General features: G+C 40.6%; 1 protein-coding gene across 3 annotated transcripts; it reads right to left on the bottom strand.

Moving 5' to 3' along the window:
* Window positions 1-2,290: 2,290 nt before the first annotated feature.
* Window positions 2,291-16,594, bottom strand: slc30a9 (solute carrier family 30 member 9). 3 transcript variants are annotated; one of them, XM_049586244.1, is made up of 19 exons: window positions 16,464-16,594; window positions 15,903-16,052; window positions 15,585-15,782; window positions 15,421-15,438; window positions 15,279-15,326; window positions 15,030-15,129; window positions 14,656-14,748; window positions 14,420-14,502; window positions 12,811-12,869; window positions 12,367-12,434; window positions 10,715-10,873; window positions 10,381-10,516; window positions 10,175-10,214; window positions 10,015-10,086; window positions 8,375-8,482; window positions 7,979-8,144; window positions 5,826-5,955; window positions 3,924-4,037; window positions 2,291-3,793 (listed from the first exon to the last, which is right to left on the bottom strand). In XM_049586244.1, the coding sequence occupies exons 2-19, from the start codon at window positions 16,009-16,011 to the stop codon at window positions 3,749-3,751; spliced, it is 1,746 nt and encodes a 581-aa protein (XP_049442201.1). In that variant the 5' UTR covers window positions 16,012-16,052; window positions 16,464-16,594; the 3' UTR covers window positions 2,291-3,748. The 3 variants fall into 3 exon arrangements, with proteins under 3 accessions (XP_049442201.1, XP_049442202.1, XP_049442203.1); XM_049586245.1 differs by having other exon boundaries at window positions 15,421-15,435; XM_049586246.1 differs by lacking the exon at window positions 15,421-15,438.
* Window positions 16,595-16,747: the final 153 nt, after the last annotated feature.

Raw genomic sequence — 16,747 nt, 5'->3', positions numbered from 1 at the left:
CAATAAATGGTGGTGAAAGTGACGGTGTGATGTGCAGGAGGCTGCGGAAGGATTCAAGATGTGTTTGGTGATCTCCAGACGTGTACAGGCGCGTCTCGACGCATGTTTCCTGTATAATAATGGAGCCAAATCAGCCTCAGGATCTGCTGCTATTTTTTTTTAATCAACGTGCACAAGCGACCCTTTGCTTCTCTGCGGAGGGGAGACATGAAAGGACACAAGATGGGCAGCGGCACTTGCACAACTGACTTGGGAATGGTATGACGAGACATGACACTGATATGCGCGCAACACCCAAAAATGTTAAGACAACATTTAATGGTCTAAAAACCTGCAGTGGAGTTTGTCCGCATTGTCTCCGCTCTCCGGGGCTCGGCGAAAAAATTATTTCAGTCGAGTAGTCTAGCGTGGGTCCAGCCGCGGTGCTGTGCGTAATGTTTTGAACGGTCGGTCAATGCGCAGACTGGTTGGAAATGACTGTTTTTATTGACGTCAGCGTACAGGCTAGTGCCCCCCCCCCCCTCCCCCCTCCTCTCTCATCCCTACAACTGCACCATCTAATGGACTTGGGTTTACATTCCAGTCAACCATCTGAGCTTTAAACAGGAAACAGGCCCCCCAAATCCAAAATGCAAGGATTGAAAATGTACCTTTGTTCTCTAACAGATGTTTCAGAAGGTCTTCAGTGCACCAAAAGATCATTCATTGGTGTTTATAATCCGGGTCCTTGAAGATCCCCAAACATCTCGAGAAGTTGGCATTAATGTCCTCCATAATATTAATCACATACAGGGCCGGACCTAACACTGTCAGCGCCCTGGGAAAGCATTCCTGGGCACCCCACCCCCACCTACCCTCCCACAAAAAAATAAAATAAAAATAATAATAATAGTAATTCAATAAAATAAATACTATAAAATTGAAATACAGACAGGAATAAGAGCTTGAGAGACCACCTAAGGTAACAGCATTAATAAACAATAAAAGAATACAATATGTGCAAATTTAGGCTTTTTTCTGTCTCCTTTTCGTACTGCATGGCAGATCTGTGTATACTCCATTCCACCATATTCATCGATGATCTAGCATGTTCTGACTGTGATCAGTTGCTCCAGGATTTCTCAGGCATTCTTTGGGGTTGTTGCGATCTGAAATGTCGGATTTCACCGACATTTTATTTTGAGCATTCAGTGTTCCCCACAGAATTAGAATCTAGAATAGCCCTTATAACACAGAGATCGCACTACAGGGGCGCTAAGAAGTCTCTTCTTCATGCTGCCTTTGCATTTTTACACAGAACTAAACAATGACAGCATCATGTCGCTCTAGTGTGTGATTTAAGACAGCAGGCTGGCATTGCACAAGCAAAAGAGGTGTGATGGGTGTGCGCATAACACAATACCGTTGACCTCCGGTGGGACATGTAATGAAAGCCTTAGTAGTGCTTTACAAACAATAATGTTGGTATAACATAACAATCATTTACCATCCCTATTATATGGCAGCTAATCTCGTCCTGTGCTCGGAGGGTTAGGACCTGGTTGTTTTCCAAATTTGTGGACATATTTGTATGCTGTTCTGCTTCTTTGAGTTAGCTGCTGACTGCTAGCAGCTGCTTTTTAAGTCTCCCTTATAACACATCGTCAAAACGTCACACCCCTTCTGCCCATGATCCCATACCGCCAACTGTCCTTTTTATACAAATGAAGTTTCTGTTAAAAGCAACCCTGCATTCTGCAACTGTACCTGTTATACAGAATGGCGAGGTGACGTAAAAGTGTGACATTCCCAACTTGAATAGGCAGTGTAAAAGGGGCTTAATTGTGCTGGTAGGAGGAGGGGAGTGGTGGCTGACAGCTGACAATCAGCCGTTGCTGCTGTTCAAAGGAGCGCTGAAGGACCGTCCTTGTGAGCCACTCCCCTCCTACCATCTCGGCCCTGTTAGCACGAGCTAACACTGCAGTAATGGCTACATCCAACACCAAGCTATTAAGTGGTCACAACAGTCTCACACAAACACCGAAACAGTTTGAATCTGCCGTCCCAGGTACCCCTACTACTGACCAACTTTTTTTAAAATCATACTTTTGGATAATTTTCCCCTTATGTTTAATTTTTCTGAATAAAAAAACTCTAAAAATTGGAAGGTGGGGTTGGCATACCCCTCTCTGGATGGCACCCTAGGCCGTCGCCTATTTCACCTACAGGGGGATCCTCTATTGCTCACATACGACACATGAAGCAGTGTTGAAATGAAATTCGACCACATGACAGAAAAGGAAAGCAAAAATAATTTAATAAATTATTTCAAATTTATTCCAACTCCTTCAGCAACGGCAACATCATTACAACCAACAGGAAAATTTTACACTATTAACACCTTCAAAAAAATATATATGCACCCTCCCAGCAGAGATGAAATGCCTCGGGCCCACCTCCTGAAGCAGAGTGAGGCAGGTGTGTCCGGTGCTGCTGCTGTGACTGACTGAAGTAAGAAGCAGAATGAAAAGCCAAAAAGCACAGTCGCTGTATGTTTCACACAGATTATTCAGCAGAAACACCAAAGTTGGAGATTATGCACTTGATTATTTGATACATGTACTATACAGGGTGACGTCCCGGATGATTAAAGAAAAAAAAAAAACAACAACTTTTAGAGATGGGGCTGGTCCGTTCGTTTGGTACTTTTTGTCGCCATGGACTGCTTATTTACAGTAGGGAAGCTGCATCCCTTCAGTACTTCATCTTTGGGTCAGTACAATCAGTCACCTGCTGATCAGCTGCCAAACTTAACGAGACAAAGTTACTAAATTTGGAGAGCATCAAAGTTTGGAGTGTGAAGCTGGTCAAGAGAGAAATGAAAGAGAGGGATGCTGCTACCTACAATGTCATTTGGGATTGTAAAGATCAACATGTCTGTCTTCTTAGACTTTCAACTTGTCCTCTAACACCCTGTTTTCTAGTATTCATGATTTGCATAAGCTCAAGTGCTACTGTTTTCAACCTTAGTTCACTCTTCAACTCTAACATACAATGCAGCGAAATGTCTCAATAATACGTTTTAATTTGTATTTCTTCCTCTGTAATAGCATTAAAATCTATATCACAAACCGTCTTCATTTGAGAACCTGCAGCAGGATCGCACCATCGTCAGTTCCTCAGTTTTTACATTAAAAGAAAAAAAAAAAAACATCTAATATTGTCTAGAAGTTAAATAAATTTAGGTTGAATATGTACCTCTCAGGTTTCCTTCGTCCTAATGAAGGAAACACTATCACTGTGGTTCGAGCATTACATTAAAGTCTAGTAAATGGTAATGGTCCATTTCTGTTTGTTTCTGAACCGAATCCAAACACATTCATGCAGGAATGTGAGCTCAAGCAAACGACCAGAAGACTAAACTGGACTATAGATGTGTATGAACTGCAACAGAGACTTGCATTTCTCTTAAAACTTAAGGTGACTAATGACAGTTCTTAGTCTTCAGCAGGAAACGCTGGATCTCTGGCAGGTTGGATTCACGGCTAACTGGAGTTCAAGCAACGCAAAGAAAGCACGATAAATGCCGAGACCTCCAGTATGGTTGTGGACTATTCTACAGTAAGACTTGATGAGTTGTGCAGAGACGGAGGTTTGTTTTGTGGAGGTCGGGGTTGGAGGCAGAAAGCGGAGGCGGGCTTGGCCCTCCTTTCATCATTTCCTCTTCTTGGTACAGCAGGATGCTCCCTCAGCAGAGACCTGCTGGGTATTATAGTATCTCCAGGTCTACGTGACGAACCTCTGGGTTTCGTTGCTGCGGAGGAACAAAAAGAGTTATGTACAAATCTGTCTTTGTCTTTGATAACTATAACAACAGCACCCTGATATAATAAAAAGTGAGTGTTTTGTACACAACAACTTGGACAAGTTTAATATTTCAGTACCTTGAGCTCTTTCTCCAAGCGGTCCACCTCGGCCCCCAGGGTGTCAATGATGTTCTCCCCATGTTTCAGCATGAAATTCTCCAGCTCTTCGGGGGTCTTCACCTGCTGAATGTCCTGCAGAGACAAAAGCAAATATTTTGATCAGGTTCTTTTTCCTTGTGTCTTTTTTGTCTATCAGTATTTGTGTATGTACCTGTAAGGTAGACAAAATGAAAAAAGGTTTGTGTATGTCTGTCCTTATAGTCTCACGTACATTCTTGACTATGTTGTCTGTCTATGAAAGAGCATATGTATGACTGATAGTCCACTTAAAGGAGTACTTTACCCCACGAATGACCATTTGTCTATCAATTACTCACCCCATGTTAGGTTGAATTTGTGAAGAAAACTTTGTTATTCTTGCATGCCTTTAAAGTGGACAAAGAATCCAAAAATGGAAAAAATTCTTGATGAATTGAAGTCAAAGGGGTCCACATTTAACAATAGCAAAGCTATATCTAAACATCTATTTACAAACTCTTACACAACTCATGCAGTATAATCCAAGTCTCATTTATCCAATCTAATGCTCAGTACTTCCCAAACACATGCCTTTTCGTTAAAACCTTAATATTTAAAACTGAACTCAAAGTGAAATTTGTCTATGCTCTCTTTAAAGTCAGACTTCGTGCAAAACCAGTATTTTTTCCTCACTGAACATGGGAGCTGCTGGTCTACCGCTACCTCGATCGGTAGTTTGTGTTATTGTATGACTTTGGTGAAGTAGAACTAACCCTTTAAAACATTAAGTCACAGAATAAAATAATAAACTCACTGATCAAGGCCGTGGTAGACCAGTAGCTCCCATGTCCACTGAGGTGAAATCATTGTTTTTGTCAGTGGAATTGGGCTTTGAAGAAAACAGATAATTTTCACTCTCACTTGGGTCACTTGGCCTGCTGAAAAGAGTTGTCTATTTGGGAAATACTGAGCATATGACTGGATAAATGAGACTGGGATTATACTGCACCGGTTGCCTGAGAGTTTGTGAACGGATATTTTGATGAACATGGGCCCCGTTAACACCGATTCATCAAGAATTTTCTCAGTTTTTGGATTCTTCGTTCACCGCAGAGGCATGCGAGTAAAGAAAGTTTTCTTCACAAATTCAACATAACACGGGGTGAGTAACTGATATACACATGCTCATTTGGGGGATACAGAGTTACAAATGATTTCATGAAAAATCAAGGTCAGGTTTGTCCAGATTCCTGTTGCAAAAGTTTATTATTTTTGGTCACTCTGACTGAACTGAAGCTCAATCCTCATCTGCTGAGGGTCATTTATAATTAATTTGTATAATGATTATATTGTATATTATAACTATAAATGTTACATAAATAAACTTCAACCTAAACAGTACTTCTTCCAATGTTAGATGAATGCACCAGGGACTTTTTTTTAAACTAAAATGCCCTGACAGCCAATCAATTTCTGTTATTAAAAGTCACTTTGTTATCTGCAGTGTAAGGGGGTTGTAAAAAGTTGTAAAAGTGTAATGTGCAGCAGCGCTTTCAGCCAACAAGAGGAACATAAAAATTTATAGTCCGTAAAACGACAACATTTTGTTCTTTATTTTATGACTCATTACTGCGATGATGGCATAAAAAAGAAAAATAAAAACCCGTAATTATCCCCTAATGACTGAAAAATCTTTGTTTTGAATGGATTTGTGATTTGTTCAATGTTTCCTTGAAAACAAACAATGAGACTGATTCATAATATGGTTCAAAAGACATGTTTATAGCCTACCACACATCACAGTTATAAAAAGTAGACATCAAAATTTAAAGTTGCAATATTAAAGAAAAAGGATTCTGTTTTAAATGACATATACCAGAGGGAGTGAAAAAACAAACTTACATTGAGGATTTGGTCAATGTCTTGTTTTTCCAGATAAGACCGCGTCACCACTCGACCATCAAAGTCAACTTCAGCCTTGAAGCGCACTTTACTCAGTCCCAAATCAGTGGCCTTCACATCATGGATGGCTCTGCTCATAATGAAACAAAGCATGTCAGGAGTTCTGCAGGTTTGGCAGGTACAAGCAACTATCACAGAGAACAAAACATCGCTACTGTGGATTCCTGCCACAACATGATCAGGGTTGGGCATCGACAACCGGTTCCAAAATTCAGATCCTTAAGGCATCATTAAGAAATTTAAATCTCAATTCTGCTGGCAGTGGTTAGCATTGTTGCCTCACAGTAAGGGGGTTCCTGGTTCGAACCCAGGATGGGGGAGCCCTTCTGTGAGGAGTCTGCATGTTCTCCCTGTGTCAGTGTGGGTTCTCCAGGTACTCCAGCTTCCTCCCACAGTCCAAAGACATGCAGGCTAATTGGTGACTCTAAATTGTCCGTAGGTGTGAATGTGAGTGTGAATGGTTGTCTGTCTCTGTGTGTCAGCCCTGTGATAGTCTGGTGACCTGTCCAGGGTGTACCCCGGCTCTCGCCCAGTGACAGCTGGGATAGGCTGAAGCGGTTAGGGAAAATGAATGAACATAGAAATAGAATAGGAGTAAAATGGACATTCCCAGTCAAATCAACATGGCAGAATGGTCAGAGTGGCAGCCATTTTAATGTGTCCTGTTGACACTGCAAAGAACTGTGACCGTTGTAGTGGGCTAACTTCCCTATAGACTGCCTTGCGACAAGTTGTGAACTCACTGAGGTGAGGTTTTGCAGTAATGACCAAACGAGCGGTGGAGAGGTATGAAGCATGGAGAGGCATTATTTGTGCACTATCTCCATCGCCTTGCTGCTAAAAAGAAATTGAGGATGACTTGATTCAACTGCTTCATATTTTACGGCCCTACTGACAAGTCAAATGACCACAGCAAACAGTTCAACATCCGCTCTACTCGTATTCTATTTCTAAGGCTAACTGGTTCCTTAACAACTACACACTGGCACTCTTTTTGGATCGTACGACACTGCACAAAGCAATTTAATTTGTTTAGTGTATACACTATGGGAAGAGAGCACACGAGTCTGATTATGCTGTGTAGCATGGACTGCAGGTTTACGTCTCTGCTCTTACATCTCTCTCACCTTCTCTCTGTTAGTGCAGCCTTTGTTTCTGTCTCCCTCAACCACACACCAGCAGCACAGGCAATTCCTTAAAGCAACTACACTGCTCTTATAACACCAGTCACATGTTTTTCACTAAGACACTATAAATGTTTTATGTGTTTTAGCTCATATGTTGTTTATATTGACCACCATTTTATCTATGAAATAAACAAGCCTGCCTGTGTCTGTCTTTGCACAGCGAGCTGTACTCATGTTCCTGTGACTCTGAGTAGAGACAGATACAGAAAGAGAGCAAAGTGAAGTCTTGGAGAGTACAGCGGACGTAGTAATGTTGCTTGTGATCAGTGTCTGGAAAATTGCCCCATCACTGGCCTGATCGGGCAACTGGCTGACTGTCAGCCTCTGCCGGACAGGGCCATGATCTTTTTGGAGACCAATAACAAGGACAACAAATGCGAATATTTGAATGAAATAACGTCAGTGAGCATCATATTATGTGTGTTTTTAATCTGGTGGAAGGATTTTTCAGTCAAAGTTGAAACGTCAAAGATATAATGGGTTATAGTGTTGTTTGCAGTGCTGCAAGGCTGTCACTGTCGTCATTCCTTCTTTTTCCTTCAATGTTTAACCTCTTACAGCGAGGTGTGTTACTCGCATGTTCCTGCTGTGACAGAGGTATTAAACTGGATCAGCTGCCCTGTGTATAGCTGGCCCTAAAGACCATCGCATGTGAAGACCAGTAAATACCACCTGGTCTTTTTTAAGCCTGAATGTTGTCCATCAACATCAGCAGACCTATAACGTCAAGTTAGACCATGTGGACCGGCTCGCTTGGTGGTTTGTGGATTGTAAATAAGGATTACTACCATGATGAGAACCATAAATTATTTTACAGCCGTGGAGGTGTGTGTGTGGTGTGTGTGTGTGTGTGTGTGTGTGTGTGTGTGTGTGCGTGCACCAGATTGTGCCTGTTCATTTGCTGACCTTACTGCGGGGTCGTTCTCCAGGAACTCTGTAAGCTTCTGTACACGTTCAGCCTGTATGGAGCGACCCAGCAGAGCCTCTGTGTTAGTGTAGATGAGGAAGGCTGAGACTGTGCCCAGCAACGTACCCACGCCCAGAGAGCCCAAACTGTCATAGTATGGGTTACCTGGGACGACACAGACGGAGAGGGACAGAGGGAAAGAAAATGAAATAAAGAGCAGAACTTAAGAAATCTAGATCACTGCCATTAACAGACCAAAGTACAAAAACACAAGAGAAAGATTATCCTGATTGTTTTTATCAATAGAAGAATAATAAATCATAGAACAGGTAGAGCAGATAACATAAACCAAGGCAATAAAATGTGAACTCATTAATTGCATGACTCTTATTTACCTGTGAGTGAGGTGAGTCCCATGCAGCCAGCAGCCATGATGACTCCTAACACTGCTGCAGCGTCCTCCAGCAGCACCACATTAGTACTGGGGTCTCGACTCTGCATTACTGCACGTATAAAAAAAAAACAAAAAAAAACAAAAGACCATGTTTACAGCTCAGTTTTCAAGCTTTGTGTATCCACATTACACCAATTTCTAAGATAAGCCTTTGTTGATTCCCACAGGGGAAAGTCAGCTCTTACAGCAGCACACAGACAGAAATAAGCAGACAGACAAGTAAAAATATGAATAAATAAAATACGAGACATATACAGCTAGTATATGAACAGAAGGAAAATTTAATTGACTTGGCCAGACTTTCTGTGCTTGAGCTGTCTTGACAAACCCTACAGCCTCAGTCAGAAATAACGGGTGTCATGACAGTGGTTATCAACGGGGTTGAGCTGCATGAAACAAGTATCTGGTACAGATAATGTACTTTTTCTGAGTACGAGCATCATACGAGAAAAATGTATCATTATCTGTACTGGTGATAAAGGAAAATCATCATTTTGGTAGCTGTGAGTCATCTGTTACTTTTGTGAAAAAAATAAAATAAAATCTGAAGCTCAATTCTGAGGCTGTTCTAAAAACTTAGTAGTTAGTTAGTTCATCACTGAGTAGTTATAGTTAATAAATGTTGCATCTTCTGATTAATCCAGATACATTTCAGGCTTAAAATAACAATGTCTGATTAGGCCCAACCCACTTTAGATTTAAACTCCACGCACTTCTGGCATAAACTTTGCCCATTCAGAGTACAGATATAAGTCATTTAGCTGTCAACTGTCTCTGTTAACCCAGGCTTTCTTCAGGAAATTATCACAGTAAAAAGCAACACTGTTGTTTGGAGTAAAAACCACTTTTTAGCGACAGAGATTTCAAGCCTAAACCAGGAACAAACACTGGTCTGGACCAGGTTAACCATTCAGTGTAATGGCAGTCTAGCCAGGTTAAAAAAGACAGACCTTTGTAAGATGTAAGACTCTGGCTTTAGACTCAACATATCACTAATCAGTCCTCAGGTCCACTCAGATCGAACAAACCTTAAACCATCCTCCTCTGTATATATACTGTCTGTTCCTAGTGCACGGACTGAGCTGGGAAAGAAAGCGTTTTACGCTCTGCCTCTCACTTGGAAAAATATTCAAAAAGAGTTGAAACTACGTGAGTTTGTCTCTCTGCCTGACTTCACAGCTGTCATAAGTACAAGGGCATATGATGTATGATTGGTTCTTATCATTGTCATCGCAGGTGTTCTAATATTTCTGCATGTTACTATATATCTTTCATGTTTTTTTTAATTGTGTTGTTGTTTGGCTGTAACTTGTTGTATGCTGCTGTCAGGCCAGGTCTCCCTTGTAAAAGAGATTGTTGCTCTCAACAGGACTTACCTGGTTAAATATGGATAAAATAAAATAAATAAAAACAGTGTCGTGTGGGATTTTAACTAATTAAATTCATTCAGAATTCATTCCCCTCCCTTATATCTTATATCAGCTTATATCAGCTTCATGTCGCCTGCATCTTTAGGTAGATGAGAGCTAAATAAACTGCAGGGCATCATCAGTAAAACATAAATATTTCGGTTGTACATACCATATTCATAAAAAGACAGTCCATTCATTTGGGCGCTCCTCTTTATCTCATTGATGGCTACTAGTAACGTGGCTGAGAGAAGAAAACAGAAGATGTTTCAGTTCAAACTGCATTTGTCAACACGTCATCAATTATCTATAACTTTCTTCATATTACCGACCTCCTTCAGACACCAGAGAGCCCGCCAAAATACAGTACGCCTGGAACACAGAAATGTGTTGGATCACTATCATGTTCTATATAAGCAACTGTTATTACAGACAAGGGTCAAAAACAGTCACTCAAACCAGTGAAAAGCAGCACATCCATAAACAAAACTGTGCAGGTGCTGCGCTCAAAATGTCTGCTTTAAAAACAGCCACTCACCCATAATAAAGATTCAATGGGCTCTGGGTGCAGCAATCCCATGATGCCATGGTACCAAGAGAGCCCTGCCCCCATCATAAAAATGCCCACCCCACTGATGAGGGAGGCAATGTAGCGCATGTTGGAAAAACCGTACCTGGAAAAGATGTATGGTCTCTATTATGGTGTCATTTAAACAGAGCCAGGACCAGGACTTTGTAAAGGACACACACACATGTAGCCTCTGATTAATAGTTCCTTCTGCAAACTTCTAAATCCATAAACTGTAGACTTTGACCTACATCATCTCATTAACTTCTTTTATTCATTAATTATAGTGAAGTGTGGTGCTTACGGGTGCCCGGGATCAGGGTTGCGGACAGACTGGCTGATTCCCAGGGCAAGCAGAGCCTGGTTGCAGGTGTCAGCCAGAGAGTGGATGGCCTCTGAGAACATGCTAGCTGATCCAGTGTAGACCCAAGCCAGGAGCTTGAAGAAGAAGTTCAGCCCATTGCTGAGGACACAGAAAAACAAGCATAAGGAAAAACAAAACATAAAAGGAAAAATTAATTTTATCTGTTATTTTATTATCATTAAATCATTATATATTTGTATCCCTCTTATTGTTTTTTTTGTTTTTAATTTATTTTATCTATTTTTTATTCTTGTTTTATAACTATTTATTTTTTATTATTTTTACGATTATTGTTATACCTATTAAATCTATTTAATTGTTTTGTCTTAATTATCTCTTTATTTAGTTTTTAGTCTAGTTTATTTAACTTTTTTTTTATCATAGCCTTTAAAACTATTTCATTGTATTTTTGTTGTCATTTTCAATTCTTGTTTTGTCTTTTTAATCTATTAAGTTTTTAGTCTAGTTTTTAGAACAATTTTATTATTATAATATGTTTCAAATCTATTTTATTGTATTTTTATTTTCATTATTTGTATTTGTTTTGTCTTTTTAATCTATTTTATTTCCTTTTTTATTGTACTTTTTATAACAATTTTATTATGACTTTTAAATCTATTTTATTGCATTTTTCTTGTCATTATTTTTATTCTTTTTTATCATTTTGATCTGTTTTATCTTGTTTTTATTTTACTTAGTTTTACTACAATTGCTGCTGTTACAGCTTTTAAATCAATATTGTAACAGTTTCATTTATTGTCTTGAGTACTTTGGTTTCATGTTGTTAAACTGTTGCCTTGTCAGTCATCTGTGAAGCACTTTGAACTGAACCTGTATAAAATGTGCAAATTAAGTTTGACTGATTGATTTATTGAAGTAGAGGAAGCACTCAAAGGGCAATAAAATAATGCATCATCTAAAACATAATTTCATGGTTAACAGCAGTTCTGACTGAGTTGGTCTCACACTGATCAGGTAGCTTGTACTGGACATAAAAACATAGTTAGGTACCTGATAATATGGCTATGAAATGTAGACAAATAAATCTGGCTGAAGGTTTGTATCATGTTTATTACAAAATGTTTCAGCCTTGTTGTTTGGATGCTCCTGAATCACAGAATTGACACCCAGACTGGACCTCTCCTCTAACTGAGTCCTGTGAGTCCTTGTGCATACGAAGTGAATGAAGCTGCCGTTCATGTGACTGCACATGTTCTCTAACACAATCATCCTAATCCAATAGAGATCTCATGTGAGACAAGTTCCCATCCGTACCCCATCAAATTTTCACATCTTTTAGATCTTTACTTCAGTGAGCATCAAAACTTTGAAGTGCAGGGTTGTGTTTTTTAAGAATAAAAGATCTCAACTGAAAGTAGGTCTACTGTTCTCATGCAGTCACTATTTTTGCTCAGTTTCCCCAAATGTTACACTCTGATATTCCTCTGACACACTGTACGCAGTGACCCTGCTGAGAGCACCCTCGTGGCTCCTCTCTAATCCTGAACATCCTGCTGTGTGTGTTACAGCTCAGTAAAGTACAGACAGACTTCACAGCAGTTGGAAACAAGGGTGAGAGTGTTAAAACTTACATGCAGATAGCGACCATGACCACCTTCCCTGGCCCTTGTAGGAAAGTTGCCCTCTTGCCTGATCGAGGCTTTAAGGAACAAAAAAAGTGAAATTTAACAACTGGCTTTACGTCATGGTCCGGAATTTCCACCTCTCAATTTAAACAGTTGATGTTATCTAATGAAAGATACTGTGGGAACACTCTGGAAAAACAGGCCAGCAAAGTATAGAGTAAACCATTACATACCAGAGAAGGGTAGAACGGTACAGTATGGTTATTAAAATAACAGTAAAGAGGGGGAAGTGCATGAATGACGACAGATAATGACACTGACATACAGATGCAGTGACCTCTGGAGCAGAGTCACACAAACACACCACTAATGTCCACATTACTTTATTGTCTTCACATTTAAATGTGGAGATTTTATCCTGTTTTTAAACAAAATGGCAAAAGAGCTCACCTTCGTGTTTCCCCAAAAGTCTTTGTATTCCTTCAACAACTGCTGATTCCGAAAAATATCTGGATGTCAGGAAACAAGAGATACAAATGAATACGTCAACAGTTCATGCGATTATTTTTATTTATTATTAATGTTTTTGTTAACAAAATCTCAGAAAACAGTCTTTTTTGCTTCAGAAATTGACAAAACTTCTATGCCAATTAATTTTCTGTTCAGTTGCTATCTATTAATTGACTAATCATTGCAACTCTACAAATAGTCACAACATTTCTACTGCAGTCAAAATGGGTCTTGAGCTCAGTTCTAACCATTAAAAGGAATAGTTAGATATTTTGGAGAACATTCTTACTTGCTTTCTTGCAAAGCATGAGACTGTTAAATATGAAGCTACAGCCAGCATAGCCGAGCCTGGCTCTGTCTAAAGGTAACTAAATCTGCCTACCAGCACATTCATGGCTCAGTAAATACTCAGGCTTAAAAAATTACAATAACAGAACCAATATTAGGACACTTACAGTGATACAAATACCAACAGAGTCCTTCATTTGATACCCATGATATGAATGGAGTGGGGTGTAGTGTAACAGCCATACTTTCAAATGTTCGGTAGCATCTCAGCACCTCGCTGCGCTGCCACCTCTGTCAATACACCATGCTCAACTTCACCAGAGACTGTATGGGTTGTCTCTGCTTCAGCGAGAGCGGGAGCATCGCTTTTGGGACAATTGTGAGAGTCTGCCGGCTGTACACCCAGCGACAGAGCTAACTGTTAGTATCACACAGTTGACGTTAGCTAATGGTTATATTGGGTTTGTTGGGACCTTTTAACGGCTTGGTCGTGGATGTTAACTGCTGCTGCTGTGATATCTCGTGCTAACAGGGCAGATGTTAAACAGATAAGTTGCCAGGAGGAGAGCAGCTTCTAGCCCAGAGACCTGATCAACAGAAAGTGTGCTGATCCAGCAGGGAATCGGGACTGCCTGGGATCAGACCTCCGAAGCAAAATGGATCGAATGTAGGTATTGTTTGACAGGTGACGTTTCAATACTACTTGGTACTTGGTTATTTCAGTCAATACCTTAAAGGTATCACGTACTGAGCCAGCCCAGCCCATATTATTACCATGTTACATCTCATTTGTTAAATCCGTGCAAAATCCAAAGTGTAAAAACAATAATCGTCCATCTTACGGATGGTTATGTGTCAGACTATATCTTGGCTGTGAGTAGTGTATTCTTGGAGTATCCATTGGTTGCCTGGCAACTGCTCAAAGCCAAGAAACAGTCCAGCACATAACCTCCCAAAAACATCAAAAAATAATTTAATAATTTTTATTACACTTGGGTTTTGCGTAGGAGATATTTCATTTACTCGTGAACTCGGCTTAGCTGTTTCCTCATTTCCAGTCTTTGTGCTGAGCTAAGCTTACCTGCTGTAGCTTCAAATCTAACAGCCTATGATAAAAATGGTATTGATCTTCTCATTAAACTCCCTGCCAGAAAGTAAACAGGCACAATTCCCAAATATTTTCTGCTTTAAGATCATTTCTTATGTATCATTGCATTTTCACATAGAGGCACATCTAGCCAGGGAAAAATTAAAAACCTACTCTCTTGGTACTCTCTCTCCACCTCTTTCCTTAGATTTCTCTCTCGGGCCAGAGCTTCATGGCTCCCCCATACCTCCAGTGCTCTGAAGTCACACAGAGAAATAAATGAATAAACAAAAGATAGAGAACATATCAATGAAAAATGGTGGTTTGAGCAATAATTTGTTGGAGGACATATAGCATTTATATTTTTGCTATCTTTTGATGTGTAAAGGAAAAAAGGATGAAGAACTAACTTGGCCTCCACATCTGACCGCAAAAAGACAGTGAACGCCTCTGTGTCGTCGTGAGGGCTGCGTCTTCTGATCTTTCGAAGCTGTTCCAGATCACTGCGAACACATGAGGGGAAGAAAAAAAGATTGAGGAAATCCTGAGTTAGACAATGTTAGGCCATCTTAAATCAGCTAATCAAAACAGCGTGTTTACTTATTAACTCAAAGGAATTTGTGCTGGGGTCTGCCAGCATCTAAGCTTGCACTGAACATGGTTACACTGAACATATGACCATTCAATACTGTTCAATTCAGCTTTGCCATGGTGACTTGCAGTTCAGTGTTGTTTTATCAAATAATTTCAACATGACATAGTTACGTCTGTGAACAGGAGTTACCTTGGTTTCAGGCAGAATTCATTCATGGCTCTGACTGCTGTGATAAAGTTGTTCTTTGTGTACTTGGCTCCATATTCCCTTTTTTTTAGGACTGCCCGAACTGCGTGTGACATCAGATGGAAATTATGATACACAGTTTTGATCTGCTTTTATTAGTCATCATTCTTGCATAGGCCACCAAATCACACCCACATTCTTAAGATACCAAAAATAAAAGGTAAATCAAGAGTAAGGCAGCAAGTTCATTACCTTTCACTTGAATTGTCTCTGCTTTCGTCAGCCCCTGAGGTGTTGAATCTACGGGAGCAAACATTTAAATGTAATCAAAGACGTGAACTGAAGAGAAATTCTTCTGGGGGCTTTTACATTTTCCTCAACACTATAAACTTACCAGTAGCATTTTCTGCTGCTTATGTTGACAGGGCATGCAATAAGACATCAATTATAGAAGGGGAATATAAGCAAACATTAGTGACACAATGGAACGCCACACAAAATGTCAGGAGCAGACGGACACCACCATCTGCAATATTCTGAAACATTAAAGTTAGTCACCTGGTGATGCTGCCGTAGCTTTAGCAGCAGCAGACAGGACTTTCTCTGCTGATGGAGCATCACCTGGTGCTGATTTTGGGGGGCCATCTTTACTGTCGCCAGAGGTAGAGTAGTAGTGCACCTTGCTAAGTCCTAAAGAAGCAACACGGCAGTCTGGGAGGCTGAACCAAAAGTTGTGTATGCCTCCACTTTGCCAACCTGTGCAACAAAATGCATGACATCAGTTTGTTTTGCAGGTTGTACTGAGCTATAGTCAAAGAGCAAGCAGAGCAGTAAGAATCACAGAGTGTAACAGCTGTAACGTCACTTCTTCCTCACCATAGCACAGCTGGGTGAACCTCGGGGACCGTTGTGACAGGGGGGCCCTGTGCTGCAAGGAGATCCTGCAGATGACATGCCATGGTCTGTGGGCCAGGCTGGGGAACATCCTCGCTGTGACGGGGATCGGGACTGGAGTGCAGGAACTTGCTGTGCGGAGTCACACACACACAGCTCCATCAGTGTTATGTTAGCTTGACAACTTAACCCAATTCAGACAGATTAACGCCGAGACATCGCCTCTAAACATCTGACAGTGTCACCTTAGCGCGTCTAGAGACAAACTCAAACGTGTAACACAGCTGTCACCGGTGTCTAACTGACATGCCCGTCATTGATAACCAGTTGACTAGGCAAATATTGCGTTTGCCGGCCGGCTAACGCCAAACCCGGCGGCGACGGAGCCACAAACTCGGCTAACCTAGCTAACTAGCACTACGAGCTAATATCGTTAGCCGCTAAGTAACAAGTGCTGTGTAACATTTTATTTACCCAAAAACAACCGCACCTGAGCAGCGACAACATTTAGACGAGGTTAGTTTGTTTAAAAAGAGCCATTACCTTTCTATTGTGAGGTTTGTTCCGCATAATCTGTTTCCATTTTGAGAATCTATGGTCCAACTGATGGTAACGCCGCTATGGACGTAAGGTAACTGCTACAAACACACACTGGTGACCTGTGACACTATAGTGACGTTGACTGTTCTCGCGAGAGTGTGGGCAGTGCCAGTGTTACGTCAACGATATCGCGATATTCTGTAAACCGCTGTGCAAACAAGGTCATTGACGTGTAATAGTCCCTGACATCTTCATGCAGCTGTTTATATAAAACTATATCAGTTCAG

Source organism: Epinephelus fuscoguttatus, linkage group LG9, assembly GCF_011397635.1.
Source record: "Epinephelus fuscoguttatus linkage group LG9, E.fuscoguttatus.final_Chr_v1".
Classification (NCBI taxonomy): Eukaryota; Metazoa; Chordata; class Actinopteri; order Perciformes; family Serranidae; genus Epinephelus; species Epinephelus fuscoguttatus.
Note: the sequence above shows the minus strand (reverse complement) of the source record. Positions and strands in the feature narration are given on the sequence as shown.

What these genes read in the sequence shown, in the direction of transcription:
- slc30a9 (XM_049586244.1), bottom strand. Translation starts at nt 16,011, where the DNA reads ATGTTCCCCAGCCTGGCCCACAGACCATGGCATGTCATCTGCAGGATC. An exon ending in ACTGTCTTTTTATGAATATG is followed by an intron (nt 8,483 to 10,014) that starts GTATGTACAACC and finishes TTATACGTGCAG; the next exon opens with TAATGCAGAGTCGAGACCCC. An exon ending in GAGAACGACCCCGCAGTAAG is followed by an intron (nt 5,956 to 7,978) that starts GTCAGCAAATGA and finishes CATTATGAGCAG; the next exon opens with AGCCATCCATGATGTGAAGG.